This window comes from Melanotaenia boesemani, chromosome 10, assembly GCF_017639745.1.
Source record: "Melanotaenia boesemani isolate fMelBoe1 chromosome 10, fMelBoe1.pri, whole genome shotgun sequence".
In the NCBI taxonomy this organism is placed as follows: Eukaryota; Metazoa; Chordata; class Actinopteri; order Atheriniformes; family Melanotaeniidae; genus Melanotaenia; species Melanotaenia boesemani.
Genome location: NC_055691.1, coordinates 28,552,906 through 28,572,488, shown reverse-complemented (window position 1 = coordinate 28,572,488; position 19,583 = coordinate 28,552,906). Strand labels below are relative to the sequence as shown.

At 38.4% G+C, this 19,583-nt stretch overlaps 1 protein-coding gene across 1 annotated transcript in view; it reads right to left on the bottom strand.

Annotated features, from left to right (window-relative positions):
* Positions 1 to 19,340, bottom strand: part of sema3d (sema domain, immunoglobulin domain (Ig), short basic domain, secreted, (semaphorin) 3D) — a 32,792-nt gene extending 13,452 nt beyond the window's left edge. Inside the window, exons 1-10 of the mRNA XM_041998083.1 lie at positions 19,060 to 19,340; positions 12,080 to 12,324; positions 8,309 to 8,469; positions 6,373 to 6,435; positions 6,118 to 6,237; positions 5,921 to 6,014; positions 5,298 to 5,426; positions 2,264 to 2,400; positions 325 to 439; positions 39 to 108 (exon numbers count right to left, since the gene is read on the bottom strand). Of these exons, the coding sequence (XP_041854017.1) occupies positions 39 to 108; positions 325 to 439; positions 2,264 to 2,400; positions 5,298 to 5,426; positions 5,921 to 6,014; positions 6,118 to 6,237; positions 6,373 to 6,435; positions 8,309 to 8,469; positions 12,080 to 12,281 (1,091 nt within the window). The 5' untranslated portion in view covers positions 12,282 to 12,324; positions 19,060 to 19,340. The remainder of the gene's footprint in view (positions 1 to 38; positions 109 to 324; positions 440 to 2,263; positions 2,401 to 5,297; positions 5,427 to 5,920; positions 6,015 to 6,117; positions 6,238 to 6,372; positions 6,436 to 8,308; positions 8,470 to 12,079; positions 12,325 to 19,059) is intronic.
* Between the last annotated feature and the right edge of the window lie 243 nt (positions 19,341 to 19,583).

Genomic DNA, 19,583 nt, shown 5'->3' with positions numbered 1-19,583 from the left:
ACCACAGGTGAGGTAGATGATGGCAGATGAAAACTTACCTGGAAGTAGTGAAGACTGCATATACTATGGGGTTTTTGTCATCTCTGGTAGGGAGCAGAAAAGTGTCCTCTTCAGGAGAAGGGAAAGAGATGAATTGTATAGGTTCTTTATTATTTTTTCTGCACAGTAAAGATTTATCTGTACTTCCATTCTATGCCTGGTTACTACTATCATTTTGTCAATGCTAATGCAATTCAACCCCTTAACAAAGAGCCCTCAGGCCACTATTACAAGATAAAAGTCATTTTATTGTCTTAGAACACTTTTAATCTCACAGTTACTTACGGAGTTCATTAAAGTGTGTGTCCACACCGTCTGGTCCAGGGATGGAGCATACAAGCCTGGCTTTGAGGAAGGTTGTCCATTTATTTGTCAGACTCCTCAGCCCACCCACATCATTCTGCAACACAAGCACAAATCAGTAAGAAAACCATAGTTAGAAAAGTGCAGCTGTCCAACATGAACATGAGACAGTTACAATGAATAAAACACAGATTGTAGTTAACCACAGTTCAAATGTAATATATCTAATGGACTTGCACACAGACAACACACAGCGTCTCAGCCCCACTCAGGTTCCTTACACTAATTAATTCCTAATTAGGAAAATAAACAGGTGAACCACATGTCTCGTGCTTAGCGAGCACAAAGGAGACCTTCTAGTTGAAACTGCATGCAGGAGTAATTGAAAAGGAAAAAAAGAGAGAGAGGAGGGGAAATTAGAAAAGGAGAAGAGAAACAAGTGGAAGTGCAGCATGTTTAACAGGAGTTAAGATTAAGTGAGGTTTCTGCATGACAAATGAGGCTTTACCTTAGCATATGAAATGCTTCTTTTTTTAAAATTCTAACCTTCAACTGAGCTATGTCAAGAGTGTTCAAGTGGATCCCTTTATAATGCCTGAAAAACCTAAGAGAAGCCCCTTGTCAAACTTAGCTGATATATAAGTGGCATAGAAAAGGCTGTTATGGTTAAACACACATAAAAACATTCTTGTGTTAAAGTATACCCTAAAATATGTAAACACTTAATGACAATGTTTCACATGGTGACAATCTTCAAAGAGGATTGATCTTAAGTGCCCTCAATCCTTTTACACAGAGAGAAAAACACACTCATTGATAATGAAAGGGAAGAAAAAACACAAAGTGCACGAGAGAGAAAGAGAGAGAGAGAGAGAGATGGTAAAAAAGGAAGAAACAAGTCTGTAATGCAGAGGAATCTCCTCTCAGACTGCCTTACAGCTTACACCCAAGTCATAAACATGCTGAATGCTTTTCTCTAAGAATTTAGAAATAGATCTCTGAATGCTGATAGCAAACTGCAGTGTCAGCTAATCTCATTTCAAGTGAATAATGGCAAACTGTGGCATTCAGAGGGTCACCAATCATGCATTTGTTATGTTTCTGTGTCCATCTTAACTGGTGAGAATTCAGCAAACTAAAGACATGTGGAGCATTAAATGACTGTTCGATTTAATTTAAGTTATTATTATTATTATTATTATTATTATTATTATTATTATGTCATGCAGAAAGCCAAGCTGTTTACATCTGGGAGAAACACTGTATTTTTATACAAAGCATCATTTACACCTATAAATAAGGAGGATCAAGTTGAACCAATTTGAAGGATAGTGTGAGAGCACAGTCACAACATACAGTAGATAAACTTGACAACAAAACAAGAGCACTGCATACACAATCAAGGCAAGAACACAGAAAAAAGCTTAGTTATTTTTGACATGTTGTCAAATAGAATTAAATTACAATTGCAAATTAAGTTCAGGTGTGCATCTGAGGTTTACCAATTGGCTTCTAGCCAATGCACTTTTGAATTATGAGTTAGAAGTTTTTGTCCCATAGAGGCTAAAATTCTCAAGATGTAAAGCAATCTTTCAATATGTAATTACAAAACATGTAAAAAAAAAAACAAACAAAACCATACACACTAAACCTATTTAATGCAAACATGTTTGTGCAATTCAAATTATGTGATAACAATCTAATATTTCTTCTCATTTTAACAGCAAGCACATGCTCACCCTTTCAGGAGATAAATTATGGTAATAATATGATGTACAGAAACAAGAATATAACAAGAATGTTTAGTTGATCAGATCACTGCAGAAGTCATGGCTCTGCAAGTATACATGTACATGGGTCCTCTTCCTGCTCCTGATTCCTTTGTGCACACTGTACACACATTTCTCATGTAATATCTCACCTTGCACACACGAGCCACTCGGGAGAGGATGCTCTTGTCATTACCCTCCCACGACACCTCGCGGAAGAAAAAGTATATCTTATCATCATCTGGATTGTACGTGTCAGCAACTGGATGGGCAGAAATAAACCTGGCCTCTGAAGACACAAAGAGAAAAAAGAGAAAGGAGTGTTTGTAAAATGTAAGTAATGGCTTCACCATGAACAGCAGTCTCGTGGTAGCATTAACACTTCACTTAACATGTGTATATTTACTGTCTTTTCCTGTTTAAACAGAGAGCTGTGATTAATTATGGCTTCATTTCTCCAAGTAAAAGCTAAATCTTCAGTTTGTCCTACAGTTTGCTTCATGGGCTAATGCAATGACTGCCAGGCGATTTAAATTAGTTTAAAGCAGCTACATTGAATTTGCATGATTTTCAGCTTGCCTGATAATATATATGATACAGAAGTGTGACACAGAGATCCTTAATGAATCTGAAAATCCTGGCTCAAAGATTTGTATTGGAATTACACATATAAGCTAGTGAAGTCATGAGTCGGTGCAGAGTTAAAAGTCTGAATTAAAAAGAAAAAAATTTTAAATCATTATTCAAACCTTTAAAGGCTGTTTCAAGAGCATACTCACTTTGAAATTCTCACTTCAGTGAGGTTTAAATACAACAAATCAATATTAACTTCTTTTTTATCCAAAAAGGTTTTAGAGATAGGTGAGATTGGTGGAAAAAATATTTTTGAGTGTTCAGGAGGTTCTGTGATATGGGAAGGTAACTCGGTTTGCGATATCAAGCAATCTTAAAAAAAAAAAAAAAAAAAACAATTGTCCAACATCTATATTGTTTGCATTTAAAAGCAATACTAAACAAGCTTCCAACCCTAAAAGTCTGGGCTTCTAGCAACTTTTAATGGTACACTGACACTTGTTATGCACATTCCTGGAGCAGTTGTCACCCAGCAGTGTGCCAAGGTGGAGAAACCACACTTTCTTTCAAGACCGAGGCATCAAGTGAAAGCTGTGTTTCGCTTTACAGCAGCACAGCACATCACCAACCAATACACCAACACTGGCCTTTTTTAACACATACCATGGCTGATTCAGCAATTATAGGGGAAGATGAGGAAAAGAAAGTAATAAAGTCACAGAACAAGTGAACTTCGGTCTGACTTTTACTGGCTGGACAGGGCTAGATTAAGAAACAGGATGCAAGATAAATGCCGAACTGGCCTTCATTAGGGGTGGCAAAGTGCAAAGAATCTGCACAAGTTCAGTAGCAGCCAAAGTGAAGTTATTATGATACTTAATTCCAAGATTAAAACTAAATTAGATCAAATCAAATGAATGGTTTCAGTCACCTGAGATTGTGGCTAAAACCATACAAATGCTGGAGAAAAAACCTTCCAACAGGTGGGCTGATAATATATATATATATATATATATATATATATCATATGGAATAAGTAACTTATTATATATTTTTTCTTTGTTTATTTGATTTTACTATACTTTGCTTCATTATTTGCCCTATACAGTTATGTAATTATTAATTTACTCCTATTACAGTTTCTGTCCTTTCATTGTGTAAAAATTGTTATGATACCTTTTGTAGTACTTCCCAATGTGTGAAAACAGCAGTTTGAATGTATGGACAATTTTTAATTAAAACTAAAATAAAAATTAGGTAGAAATAAATAATAATAATTATAACCAAATGTATATAGCCCCATGCTAAACAGCTTGCTCAGTGAGTACAGCCAACAATATATTCAGTATCTTGTGGCCTCCATTTAGTTTTTGATTAATAACTCATGGCTATGCAATATCTCATCCCAGGATTTATTACACTGTGACAATACAATAATATTTTTTTCACTAATATAACCACAGGGGTCTCTAGTGAAAACAATACTACAAATAACATAATTATCATAATACAGGGATAAACTGGGGGATATTAAATGTGATAGCTATTCACTTTAATCTAATTTAACGTAACATATCCCCCCTATGTTTGCATTAAAAAACCTAGTCTGCAAAATATTATAATTCAAACCTATTGAATTAACATAAATACAATGTGCAGTTAATGGTATATTTTCCTCTCTAATTGTATTTACCACAAATTGATTTCCTAATATTGTTTTTATCTTTAGACTGCATGGAATAATGTGAATTGCAACACAAATTAAACAAATTATTTCTATTTTATGGCTTTGATCAGTATGTTGCAACAATTGAAGCAAACACAGCACATGATGTAAGAAAATAGCAGAGATGAGAAGAAAACCAGAAGGAACGCATTGCGTTCAGCGTTCTGATTCAAGAGGGAACGAGTCCAAAAGCTTCAAAGTTGCAGTGACATTACATCAACATTATCTCAACCCCTAAAAGCCGAGCCAAACACCAGAAGGTGATTCCCCAACTGGAACAGCTTAATAAACCACAGCCCTCGACAGAAGGTCATTGTTAGTCATGCAGCAGTGGAAAGATGTTCCACAGGCTCACAGGAAAAGAAACAGTGAGAGAGATGCCGTGCTCTTTCTCTTTTCCTGCCCTGTGCCAACACACCCTGTTTACACACACCAAGAGACAGGGAGACAGAGAGAGACATAATTACGCCAAACATCCATGACCGTGTGGTTGTGAAATGTGAAGACCATGTGTAAGGATTTAGATCAGCAGCTGTAAAACACTCGAGACTGAAGATGCTTGCAGAGAAGACTCCTTCCTCACTGATGACACCACACGCTCGTGTGTGTAAGTGCATGCATGTGACATTGCGACTAAGACTGCACACTTTGTGGTGCACTGTAAATTCTCTGGTAGGTGTGGCCCCTGTTCGGCTATGGCATTCATATAAAAGTTCCAGCTAAATGAATAAGTGGACTGTTTCCTTCCCTCTGGAATGCCAATAACCATCCTGAGGGCACAGAGAGGCTCTTTGTATCAGCAGAGGCTGGAAGTTTTGTGAAAAAGCTATAACAAGTTTTGAGTGCACTCAGCGTGTTAATGTGGATATATGCAAGCATGTGTGTACCATTGATCCAGTAGTCTTCAGAGATGTCTGTGCGAATGTAGTGCTGGTCAGGAGGAGGGCCTAGGGAGCGTGTGAATGTTGTATCTTTTCCCAGGAAGTCTGAAGATGTGCCCGCATACAAGTACTGATCTGGAAAGATGTCAGTGAAGTATCAATTAGAAATTAGCACACACCATTATTGCTATTAGTTCTGTATATAAAATTCAGAATTCATCCATCCATCTATTCATTTTTTATACTGCTTATTCCAATTCAGGGTCTTGGGGGAGCTGGAGCCTATCTCAGCAGTTACTAGGCAAAAGGCAAGGTAATTCAGAATGATTCAGATTCAGTGAACTCAAAAACACAGACCAAAATAAGGCTTCAATTGGCAATAAATGACGCAGAGGCATTTGCTTTCTACAGTAATCTGCAAAGAAACTGTGTTTTTATCTGAGAAATTCAGCTTCTTTGATTATTGACCAAAAGTATTAAGACCAGAGGGCTTGGTAGAGAAAACCAAAACCAGAAAAAATGTTCTCAAAATGACAGAGAAGGGAAAATAATTTCTTCCCAAGAAGCTGGTACTGCGCTGCCAACAATGTTGAAATTCCAACAAATTTACCTACAAAGTGTTGTCTTACCTGTGAGGACTGAGGTGAATGGCTGCAAGGGATCAAAGGGACATTTTAACCTGCCAGATTCTACTGTGTTAGACAGCAGCTGGAACACACCATCCTGGAGGATAAAAAGAAGGATTATATTTCTGAATATTTAGGCCTATTTATGAACCACAGACTTTTTTTTTAATCTAGCTGATATTCATTCATATGTATTTTACCTCTCTGTGGCCAGTGATTTCAATGAAAGCACAGATGGGGTGAAAGGCTCCTGTCCCACAGGCATAGACATGTGTTCGGTTGTAATTGTGGAGGACTCTGATAAAGTTAGCACATTCCAGCTGGGACAAGTAGGGACAGAAATAAAGCAAGGATGAACTATGATGGAAAACCTGATTGAAAAGGATGGTGAATTTTTGTGGCATGCAGATTAAATAGAAACTATGGGTAAAGTGACTTTCTTCAGAAAGACTTACATTTGCATTTTTTCCGGCCAGTTTGCATGTTTCGACTCTATCCCTTGGAGCAGGCCAGTGGATCTAATAACAGAAAAATAAATTGTAAATGTTTCACATTTCATGTGCCAACATTTGAAATTTTATTTTAGGATTAAACCAGTCCTCCAAATAGTAGAGGATTTTAATATATATGAATTATCTATTTATAATCTTGTCTTTGTTAGTTTAATTTATAGAGCCTTGTACACCTTTTAAGCCACAAAAAGTTACAGTCTGTTTACAAGGCTGCAGGCAGAAAGGACTAAATCTGAGAAGAAAGTGTATATTTTTTATTATTTTTTCTTTACATTGAAATGCACAAGGTTTTATGAATCTTGTTAAAAGATACTGCTGTGTAAACTCTTGACCCCACAACCTGATATTAATGATAAGAGCAGGCCAAGTCTTCAGAAATGTTTTTAGAGCCTTTATAAGGCTTGAACCAAGAGTAGACCCCTTAACTCTGGAATCACCAACGAGACACTTTGAAGCCAGACACGTTTTTGTGTATGTGTGTGTGTGTGTTTGTGTGTGTGTGTGTGAGTTAGCAGAGCGAGAAATGGGGTATGCTGTGCAACAAAGGTTAACAACCGGAATCATACCACTGGTTGTTGAGTTAGAGCTGTTTGTTTACAAACAGTGCACAGAAAATCAGCACTTTATTGTTCTTTATTTTTATTGAAAAGTGCATAAATTAAATGTTGAACAAGAAAATAAAATTCAACTTGCCTGTTCTATCGATGTCTAAGTGATTGATGTCCGTTTATACAGTGATTAACACTTCCAGGTGCTGGTACGAGAGATCACATATCCAGTGTTCCTTCAGTGTGCCCAAATCATGTTCATACATGTGTTATAACAGGCTTATGTGCTTAGCGTGTTACCTCCTCTAAACCCTACCAAGGAGAGCTGTCGCCAAAACTTGTTCATAAACGAGGAATTCATGCAGAAAAACAGTGTGTTACAATGTGATGTGTTGACTTAGTACAGCATGCCGCTGTAAAGGCTTAAACAGGTTGTGAAACATTAAATTTGAAATGGGTGAGCACACATGCTTGTATGAAGACTGTGGTAAAAAGTTTACAACATAGCAACTATTTCCCAAAGAATCGAGGTTGCAACACCTGGAATTCTTCTGAGCATATGTTTGTCACTGTTTTAGTGGCTATTAGTCCAATCTCAGGTATGCCTCTTCTCTAACTCATAAACACCAAGTCTGCATGTGGGGATCATATTCACTATCAAGGTTGGTCCCAAAAGGCTCAAAGAGTTACACTTTCTGTGCATATCTCCTTTACATCAGTATCAGTGACCCAAGAGGCAACAGAAAGGCAACACTTTGAGCAAGACTCTGAGTTAAAACAACTAGATAAAGATCAAATAAACAGTCTTCCCACTGATGGATCAACTTCAGCTGCATAAACACACACTCACATCTACAAACTTTAACATATGGCATCCATCCAAATGCATGTGTTTGTGTAAACGTGTAATGGTGAGTGTGCATACTCTGCAAATGTTTATGTGTGCAATTGTCTGTGAGTGTGTGTGTGCATGTGCCCTCTAACATGATGACCCTGACCTTAGCAGACAGACATCTTCAGACTGCTGTTGACTGAGAAGTAAGCGCTTCTCTAAAACAAAACATCCCTAAGTGCCTTTCAGCAACATGGTAATGGAAGAAAATACCTTACGTCACCCTTCTTAATGGCAGGACAGGTATAAGTGTCATGAGATGAAGCTAAATGACTGTGCACTCTACAATGGACCATTCACAGTGAATAACTGAGGTTAAGTGTCTCTGAGCATGAGTTTATTCATGAGTTTGAATTCACTACATTATTGGTTTAGTTTTCCTGCACATTCATGTCATTCTTCTCACTCTGTATGTCATTTACACATTGTTTACCTTTACCTTTCTGGGGGCTTTAGCCATGTTGTCAGGATCAAGAAGGTAGATGTGATCCTTGGCTCCCAACAAAAGACGACCCCGCTCCTCATCCAACAGCAGCGAGTGGGAGTGCAGCCCATCGGCAGGACCCAAAAACAGAGATAAACTGCCAGCCTGCAGCAATTCTGCCCCAAAATAAGAGTGAGGAACAGAATCAAATACTCTGCAAAACTCTGTAAGGAAATGGCTTAAAATTAAATAATACAACATCTACTGTCAAATTGCAGAACGCATTTCAGTAGGATCCTGTAGTTCAGACAAGTACAAGGTTGCACGTTGTAGAGAAAAACACAGTACGTCATGGCTTAACTTGAGGTGACTTAATCCTCAGTGGTTCAACACCTCACTGACACTTGCTGATGGAGAAGAGCTACAGTAGCAATGATTTGGACAGCATAATACCCACATAAGTGCACTATCAGATGTCTATATCATGGTATTTACATTGGAACTTTGTTATCTTGAAGTACTTTGCATTACCATCTCGCAATATAATATTCTGCAGTTCAAAAGCAGCTATTTAAAAGCAGATAAAGGTTTTCTTTGTCCTTTCTGTCTGTTGCTCTACTAACCCACATGAACCTCATGTGAGGTTGACTGAACGTCATTGCAAGCATGAACTCTGGTAGTAGAGTATACCATGAGCAATAAACATAAGATTAGATTGTGAGGGTATAGGAAATTCCTGCTACTCAGCTTTTGCATGTGAGGTGGAGGTGGAAGACCGTGAAGAACTGGGTATTCAACTGGACAACAAAGAAATGCAACACAAAGGCCGTCTATGAGAAGGGACAGAAAAGACTACTTCTTGACAAAGCCAAGCTCCTTCAATGTTTGCACCAATATGTTGCAAGTCTTCTCCAAGTCTGTAATTCAAGTATTTCAATTAATTTATTTCTATGATGGTAGTTTGCTCTGGACTTGCATTTACATTTGTAGCACTCCTCATATACTGTATACAAAGAACTGGCATATGTATCTTGTTTTGACCAGCTGGCCTTCCAACCTGTGTCCAGAGATAATATTAAAGATGGTTTTTCTGGGAGCTGAATGTAACTACATTCTCAGCTCAGCATTGTGTCCTTGATCTCCTTGATCTGAGGAAATCTCTTCCATCAGCAGGCTCTTTTTAGTGCACCAGTATAGCACCATGCCTTGAGTAAACACTGGCTTGGAGCAGGAGAGTCCTGTGGGAGTCACTCTGAAAGGATTGACATTGTGATTACCCCCTTGGTGTGAAGGATTGGAGAGGTTAGCAACCTTCAATATTTGAACTTCTGAGACCCCTCCACACCATGCAATCTTTCTTAATACCTCCTCCTATACACATGCTTTCACACAGAGAACCCCCACATGCTGATATCTCTCGCTCCTACATACACATCATGCCCCCAGTAGACTAAACCTTATAGAGATTAGCCCCTCCAGCCCCAGGCTAACAGTAATCTGTTCTGTACACAGTACTATGAGTATTGTGCTCTACACCTTAATTCAAAGAGGAGAACACTCAACATCTTGAATAGCTTTTGATTAACTCCCCACCTAGGTTGAGGATCTGTGATATACATATACACTAGAGGCCAGCTTGATTTGGTCCTCTTAGCCACCAAGGGAGAATATCTGAAAAACTGATAGCTGTTATACAAATCATGCTATCCTGCTGTCATTGTTTGTTGCAACTGGTCAATCTGTTCTGCTTGTAAAGAAAAACATGTCTAATGTTACACAACAGTGACTTTGACCAGACTTCTTACAAAGCACATTTCTTCACTCATTTTATTTTGTACATCAGCCTATAGAATAATGAGGTAATGATTGGCTGATTATCTCAAATGGTAAATAATCGCCCTGAATTACAAGTGATATTCAACAGTTCTATGATATTTTGTTCTATAAAAGCTGCAGGCCAGTGTTTTATAAGTGATATCAATCTGCCATATGTGCTCGGGCAACAGTGGTATTTAAATATGAATTGGAGCAATATTTATTAGAAGTAGCTTTACTGTACGTAATATTTAGATCAGCTAAACCCTATTTACTAGTTACTAAGCATACATGTTTAGTTATGTAGCAACTAATATGATAATGAACTTTATTTTTAGTAATTTAGGCCACATGAAGATAAGAAGTGTGTCACTATTTTTTTCATATCAGTCCATAGGCAGCAAGATAACAATTTAACCACGTGGCTTGCTAAAATACTGTATGTAGTCACATTAGGATTAAATTAATTTTCTTTTCATTGGCAGAAGACCACATCTCCTTGGCTGTGAGTCTGACTGTAACCTATCATTCAACATAGGTTATTTAGAGTAAAGTTAATGCAGTCGAGGGCACTTGTTTGGAAGGTGTTAACTTAATCAGAGATGATTTCACTTTGATCATTTCAGCCTTCACTCAGAGAGGATGTGCTTTCACAGGAGGGGGTGATGTTTGAAGAGTGGTCACTGCTGGGTGGTGCAGCTTTGAACAGTGTGCACTGATGAGATGATGACGAGATGTGTGCACTGGGTTGAGGATTTGCTTTTGATGGATCTCTTTCTGCTTCAGTCATCCTGACTAAGAGAGCCAAATATGGACATCGGTCTGCTGTTGTTGTGCCGGGATTCACAGAAAACCACATTATAGTCAGATGACCATTTGCGTGAATGAACAGTAGAGTTTGGTTAGCCGTGATCATAGTCAAAGCCAACCCTGGTAGAGCACAAAAAAGATGCCCCACACACACATGTGGTCCAATTAAAATGCAATCAAACTACTTTATGTTGGAACTAACATAAAATGAGACAAATATAGAGCTAAATATTACCCTAACAGCTGAATAAACACTGACCCATATAATCATTATTCCTGCAGCTATTGAACATATTTATGTTGGACACTAAGAACACATGTGTATATCTCTTTCTAGCCATGCTGGGCTTTGGAAGCCTTTCCCAAAAGAGAGCCTTCAGAGTCTGAAGTCAGAGCAAGTTTACTTTTAGGTCACAGTGGGGATTCAGTTTTATGGAGCAAGACTGAAGTTCATTTGTGTGGTTTCTTGTGGTCTTTACGCTACACGAGAAATGGGGACTTTGAAGTGAAGTTTGCACTGGAGTTTAAAGTGGGTTTTTAAGGGTGCAATAATTTTACTTTCCCCTGGTGGCGCAAATCAAACAGACTGTGCATTGACACAGGACACAGATAATATACATGCAGCAGACTGAATGAACTAGGAGCATCAAAATGTATTGCAGGCTCTGCAATGAAGATGGCTGAACTGCAACAATGTTTTTCTTAACATTTGCATTTTCTGACTATCGCCACAATTTTTTACATTTTTTTATTGCTCTGGTTTTGCATAAAAATGATTTATGCTATGAGAGGATAAAAAGATTGAGTTAATTTTTTTAGAAAAAAGCAACCGGAAAAGTAACTAAAGTGACAAACATGGAATAAGGATGTGGGCCAGTGGATCAGTGAGTGAGTTTTCAGTCTTTAACTCTGCTTTAATGTGAAGTTTTAAATAATGCTAAAGTTGATAGAATGACTCTAAAATGTCTAAACTGCCTGTATGCAAAACACTGTAATAAAAATTAGACAAAGAGAAAAAAAAATACCACAAACAGACAAAGAAAATAAGATGACAAAAACATTTTTTACAGAATCTAGACATAGATCACCTCTAACCTGGATACAAATATAAAATAAATAGAAATTTTAAATGATTAGACATATGAAAGTTTCACTTATTACCTCTGTAGCTGCGCTTGACCCTGGCCACACTCTGGTTGATGCTTGCTCCAAAAGGGAGGATGGCCAACAAAATCAGTCCCACTAATGGGACCCCTGGATGGGACAGGACAAAGGTCCTCTTCCCATTGCCTTCACAGCTGGACCAGCAGAACAGAACCCTGGCTTTATCCAGACTCTTATTATCACAGTCTTCTTTCTTCATGGTGTGGCGAAGTCTTGCTCTGTTTTCACTCTTGTCTGTAAACCTGAAGTGAGACCAGTGTAAAGAGTCAAGCTAGGGAGGAGCAAGCAAGCGTGCATGAGGGTGTGTGCAGTCTCATCTAACTTCACAGAGGACATGTACACTTATATCTGCTGTGACCATTCAGCTGTTTCTCCATGGAGCCCTAGAGGCATGTCCCCTTCCTTTGCCTACCCTACATCAGCTGTTGCCTGCTGCTGGCTTTCCTATTGTGTTGCTTTTAAATCTGTTTGCCCAAAACAAAGGTCACACTAACAAAACAGCTGCATTCTACTATCTTTCTGCCGGCCATTACTCTGTCAGCTTCTCCCTCTCCATTTCCTTTTCACATGGATATCTTATTTAATCCTTGGCTTTTATGATGCAAGCCTACAGCACTGGCTGATGAGACTGTCACCTCTTCTTTTATATATTGTAAAAAATTAACTTCACGTTGAATTAAAGAGGCCTGTGGGATAGGTGTTCATTCACACTCTGAGAAGTGAGCTGTATGAGTGAGCCAGCATGGGACTTTTTTTTGTTTTGTTTTTTTAACACAAAACAAACAAAGGTGACTTTAAAACTGTGTACTCGCTGAACATAGTATTAGTGTTGCAGAACCTTTTTTTGGGGGGGGGGGGGGGGGGTGATCAGTGGGACACTTTTAATTTAAGATTTTTAAACAGACAAATGTGATCTAAGCAATGTTTTAGAATTAATGTGTGGTTTCAAACTCATTAGAGGGAAAGAAAGTGTTATGCAGAGCATAGAACTGTCATGGAGCTGGTGTTTAACTATTAGCATGGTATCCTTAAAAAGCTGGTCAAAAACTAAATATAACTAATATATCACTATATCACTAATTAAATATAATTCAAGTAATTCATGCTTTGAAATAGATTTGGTTTTTTATGGAATAAGAAACTTCAAATAAAACCAAGCAACCAACATTTAAACAGTAACTTTGGATCCACTTTATTTCTTTTAAATGATTCCTTTGTGATTCTAGCTTACTTAACTGAATACATTATAACATCATCATATACTTACCTTCTAAATGACAGTGTTTGTACGCAGCACACCATCCTTTCAAAACCCAACTTTTTATCACAAGCATTTTCACACATGCATTCCAGCAGTTTTCACATTCATTGAGCTACTAATTAACTCAACATTTGATTAAAAAAGTAATGAATGCCTCTCCCTCAGACCTTATTCCTGCCCTCATTACTTTCCTTCCACCCCCATTGCAGATAACGCACATCAACATGTCAAGCAACATGGCAAAAAATGTCAAGCTAAATTAATAGATCAGATGTACATTCAGCATACACACCAAAATATCTCATCTGCTGAAACCAGGTGTGTTGCTTTCAAATAAAAGAACTAGATATGCCAGGGATACAAGACACAACTGTTAGTTAGGACAATATTATTGTGTACGAAGCAATGGGAAATTATTTATGTAGGCACTCTGAGCACAGCACACACAGATTTTTATTGCATGCTAAAATGTAAGAAGACATAATCTGTAAAACTGCATCTTCATTTCGTTCATTCATCACTTATGTCCAGTGTTTAACACTGAAGTTCAGTCAGGAGAATCTCAGCAAGTTGGACATCCAAGTGTCCTGCTGCTTTAAAACCATTAGGATTACTCCCTGATAAACAGACTGCTGTTTATTTAGGATGAGAAATTGTGGCACCTTCACACCTTCAGGGTTAGAACTACAGAGCTCTGTGTAATGGATGAGCAATCAGCAAAGAGAGTGACAAGCTGAGGTTTAAATCCATGTGGTCTGCAGCACTTTGAGCAGCAGTGATAGTGCTGATGGCAGGGATTAGACTTGCTACAGTGTCTCCAAGAGAGCAGAGACACAATTTCACCCAAGTGAGAAACATTTGAGTAATGTATCTCTCTTTACAGCTTGAGTGCCCACATCTCTCAGCAGTGTGGGCCTGTGCAGCCACCCTCTGCAAGAATGCCCCGCAAACAGAGGAAAAGCATGTTTTGGAAGTGGAGCTTTATCTACCGACAAAATGACACATAGTGGGGAAAGTAATACTTTGGAAAATGTAAATAGTGTGGATGATGACAAAAAGATGAAGAAAAAAGTGAGGGATAGGTGGGAAAGAGGAGAAACTGACAGCATGTGCCATGTGGGTTAAGCTAACACCCCTATTTCCTGGCGGCTTGAGTCCCTGTTGTCTTTGGCAGCATGGCTAGCACATGGTGTGGAGGGGTGATGGGAAGCAATCCTGATAGAGATGGTGACAGATTTAAAGCTGGCAGCCAAGAGCTGCTGCTTCTGATCTCACACCAAAATATAGCATCTTTTCAGAGTCACTAAAATAAACTGGCTTCTCTAGTTTGGGCTCAACATCAAACAAATGCACTTTTTAATGACATGAAGCATAACCTCATTAGTTTCCATTAATTACCGATGATGTACATAATCTGGAAGCTGGGGTGGTTTATAAAGATATTTGTTATATTTGAAGATTAAAAAGTTCATTGTAAAGACACAATATCAACAGCAGAAGTTGCCTGCAGGCACAAGAAAGCAGCAGATGGTGAAGAAGTGCTTTGGCTGTGGGCATTTTCACATAGAGACCACCCCTAATGATGCATTTAGCAACACCCAGGTGCCCTGTAGAGTACACCATTATCAAATCCCTCCATCTCCCCAGGACCAAGTGCATTAGCGTAGCTATTTGTCTTCATTCCCTGACCACAGGCACTGACCTAGCAGAACAACATAGGTAATTGTTTCTAGCTCTCGAGACATTAGTTGTTTTTCTTGGCAACAGTCAATCATCTTTTTTTTAGCTTTGCATTTAAGCAAGCATGCAACTCCCCAGTGAGTCTGTGTGAGTTCATGTCTCACTGGGAAAATGCAGGACTGCCACCAGGCCACAGTGTTTGTGTACATATAAAAGAGGCATTAAATATAAAAGTTGAACTGTTGGTTATAACTCTTGTTATGGGTTGTAGTAAAAAGCTAACACAACATTGTTCATGCAGACAAGAACCACTTGTAATCTTTATATTTAAGCACTTTACTATATCATGTATTTTAGAGAAAGGGTCAATTATTTCATTTTGAATAACAAACTGTGTCCAACGGCTGTTCATAAATTTGACCTAAAGGGTCCAGGATTTATGTCAGCCTTGTCAAAACAATGCTAACGCTACACACATTTTTGTGTGGATCTCACTGTGTTTAACTGTATGCTAGGAATTAACTGTCGATATGGAACAAGTAAATATGAAACATGTGATTCTTGTGGAAAAAAGATTATCCTGGACACAGATCAAAAGCTCAAACCCACATTAGCTTATGCTCAACGCTTTTTGGCACCTTTTATTGTGTAATTTACTTTTTTTTTCTAATTTGTTGAGTCAGGTCAAAAAACAAACATTGAGGCCACAAGCTGTGATTCATTTCAGATTTTAACCACAAACATTACTCCACCTTATCGGACTGAAACATGGTATCTCTAAGCACAGCATGAGAATCTCTTGGGAAATTATACCTTGCACAAAAAAACTGAATGCAAAATAAATTGACAAAATATCCCCTTACACGCAAATTCAATCATCTGAACATGCTGATGGAGACAGAGATGGGCTTTGAAGTAGAAAATACTAAAGGAGATTAACCTTAAATAGTGAATGAATACATCACAAAAAAACATTTTAGGTAAGGATATCTAATATCCCTCTAGGGACTAGCATGTAAATTATTAGATCCTTTGCCTCAAGGAATGTGAGTGTTTCTTGCAGCTATTTATTAGAAGACAAATAACATCTGATAGCAAAATGCCTCTCCAGACTAAACTACACTGAAGACTCCAAACACTGCACTCCACAACCTTCTAGTTCAGTGGTTCTCAACCCTCTTCATGAAAATACTGAAAAGACATGGATCCCTTGCCCCACCCCTTGGTTTTATGCTTTCAAAAGTTTGATTCTCACCATAAATAATGTATTCTGGCTGTGTCTTGTTCTTCAATAAACCTAAAATTACATTAACAACATATAGCCTTACTTTTTTTTTTTTTAATAGAGACAATGTGTGGACATTAACCACAATGACTCTGAAGGTTCAGAGCCTTGGGGATGAGTGAATGAGAAACAGCATCACATGAAGTTTGCATGTTGCTTTGAAATAACTGGACATGAAAGTTGTGAATGGGAATGCCCGATACTTGAGTACTGGTAAATCTTCCCCTTTGAGAAGAAGATATGGATAAAATTCCAACCTTGAGGCCATGTCTGTCCAGGTTTTGTACATCCCTGAGCTGTTATCTCAAAACAGTGGTAAGAGAATATTACAGGAATCTGCTGGTATGGTAACCAAATACAACAAAGATAGATAATAATGTTTGTGCATTTTTTTATTTAAGTTTCACTTTATGCTTAATGTTGTGATTTAATCCCCCAGGCTTCAAATGCAACTGGGCCAGTGCCAGTTCAGGTCTGCTGTCTCACAAAAGAGTTCATGGAAATGTGGGGAGGTGGGGGGTGAGAAGTGATATTTGATCTGTGCTTCAACTCTTCAATAGACAAAATGGAAGGGAAAAAAAGTGGAAACAAAGTCAGGGTCGAATCAAAACAAAGAACAAACCACGTAACTGAGTTGATGACATAAAGATAAACATGCAGCTAGGCTTGTTGATTATTGATAACAAAAAAAAGTAATTCTACACATCCTGAACAGTGCATGACCCCAGCAAGCAACTCTGAATGTGTATGAGTTTCTATTTGTAAGGATGTTTGTGTGCATGTAAGCTAATACCATCCTGAGGTAGACAGATGGGAGCAACTGGGCATAAAACAGTCTGACTGACAGATAGAAGTGCTCTCACTTGTCCCCTGATAGCCTGAGGATTTGGGGATACACCCAAGTATGCTATGCAACAACTCCTCTCAAGAGCACTACTGGTGTCTACAAACTTGAAAATGTCTGTGAAGATTTCAAGAGAAAGCAATGCAGTTTAAGCCTAAGCAAAGTTAATTTACTGACTGAGGATACAGAGAGACCACAGAGCTCCAGGGCAAGCAAACCCAGCCAAGCTGTCTGCCTGCAAGTCATTGACACCTAGCTGTTATTGTAGACTCTCTAAACATGCTAACATCATCACTGCAGTAAAGGTAGCATGGTTACTTTGTGTGTCTGCACTGAAGGATTCGGGACAAATGACCATATTTGGCAAGGCAAGTGCACAGCATGGTTTCAGTATGTTTTTATAACACTTTCCACACAAAACCTGTTGAGTTTTGATAAAGCTCTCTTTCAGTTTTAGTTTTCATCTCTGTCCAGGAAAATTCCTCCACTTGAACTAGATGACGTGTCATAGAGAGTAGAAACATTGCTGTAGGCCAATTGAAACAAGTGAATAGTAATGCTTTGATTATCAGGGTGCTTCTGAATCAGTCTAAACATGCCATACACAAAAGGAATGAATTAACTCACTCAAGAGGTTCATGGGTAACACAACGTGGGTTTGGACTTATAGGGCACACCTGCACATATATCCCTTCAAATATCCCTGAACTGGTCTCATATAATTCATACTGGTGCTCTAATAGAGTTAAGGTTTCAGCAGTAGTGTGCCCCATTTCCAGTTTAAAGAGAAGCTGGTGTTAAGTATACCTTGCACCAACCAAGTGACATGACATTTGGAAAATGTCTAAAGGAGAAAACTCCAAACTCCAACAGAAATATTTTCTGAGTTGTCTTCTTGTGACCAAAAGCCAAAGTAATTTATTGTCTGTGTCATGATGATCGAAAACACTGAAACACAGCCAGGGAAATCAATACCCACACAATAGCAGTCTTCCTCTTGCTGCCTCACTTCATCAGTTTCTTTGCTTCCCTTAGAACACAACTCTCAACTCAAAGCTCCTTGTAAGGAGTTAATAAACCTTCAGAGAGTAAGTAGAGAATGAGTCGCTGGGACTGTTTGATATACAGGCAGGGATGCATAAATAACTTACTGCACAATCACATTTATTTTCTCCTCCAGCTGCAAGGTGAATCCCTGAATATATATACTGTATACTTCCAGTAAGTTCCAGTATGTTTGTAGTATTTGGTTTTGACTCTCACCTAACCTAGAGTATAGGATTCATCTTTGTCTCAGTACGTGAGATTGCATACCCAGATTAATCACATTACAAGTTTTACACTTAAATGATAGCCTATATTAACAGGCTGAATGAGAGCCTTGGCAAGTCTTCACACACATGACTCACTGCTCTTTAGTGCATAGCATGTAGCAAAAGAGTTAAAAAAAAACACAAACTGGATTATGTCCCCATATCTGATTCTGCCTAATCCCAAACCTATAATCTTTTCTAAATCATTTCAAGTGTCTGATGCTGTTATGCCAAAAATAAAGTTATTAAGAATTTTAAAAAGTTGAGATTTTACAGATTTAAAACTGATAAAACAGTTGACAGGTCGATTAATCTCGGAGCTTAAAGAGGATAATAGAAACATAATTTAGAATTTCTAGATAGATATCTTTGAAAGAAATAATTTTCTACAGTAAATCATCCAAAGTTATAAACAGGGTTCGTGTGCTAAAACTACTAAGCACATTAAAGCTGCATAAATGACATGCCTCAAGACACAGTTAGTTAAACGCAGTAACGTCATGTTGATGATACCTTAACACGGAGTAAATGACGCGCTGCTTTTCATAAACAGTAACTGATTTGTGTAGTGGCCATAATGCACTTTAGTCTCACCTTCTCGCGCGCTGAACTTCGTCGTCCCACGTGCAGCATAAAGTCAACAGTGCTCACAGAAGCGCTTCTCTCTTCTCTCATGAAAGTTGCCCGAGGGATGAGACACTTGCGCAGCCTCACCCCGTACACGGGAAGGTAGACAGATAATTCTCAAAACTTCCTCCAGATATTTCCACTTGCCTCCTAAGTGAGTCAAACGGAAAATAGCTCACTTGAACTCTGAGTCCACTCTGGGTGTTTGTGTGTGTTTGGGTGGACGGGATATTCTGTGGCAGCTCGCCCCGAGAAAGACAGACGTCAAACTCCCAGTTATGCTGCCGCTAGATGGGAGGGGTCCTCAGCATCTGCACCGCTGCCAGCAGCCAGGTTTGAGTTCCAAAGATCACAGAACGTTTTCGCTTTTAATTTGCAACTATTTCACTTGTGTATCATATAAAAAGAAGGAAAACAGTTGCGTATAAATAGGCAACTTTTTTATTATTATTTTTTTTTAAAAAGTGCGCCATTTCTCTACTAATAGATGG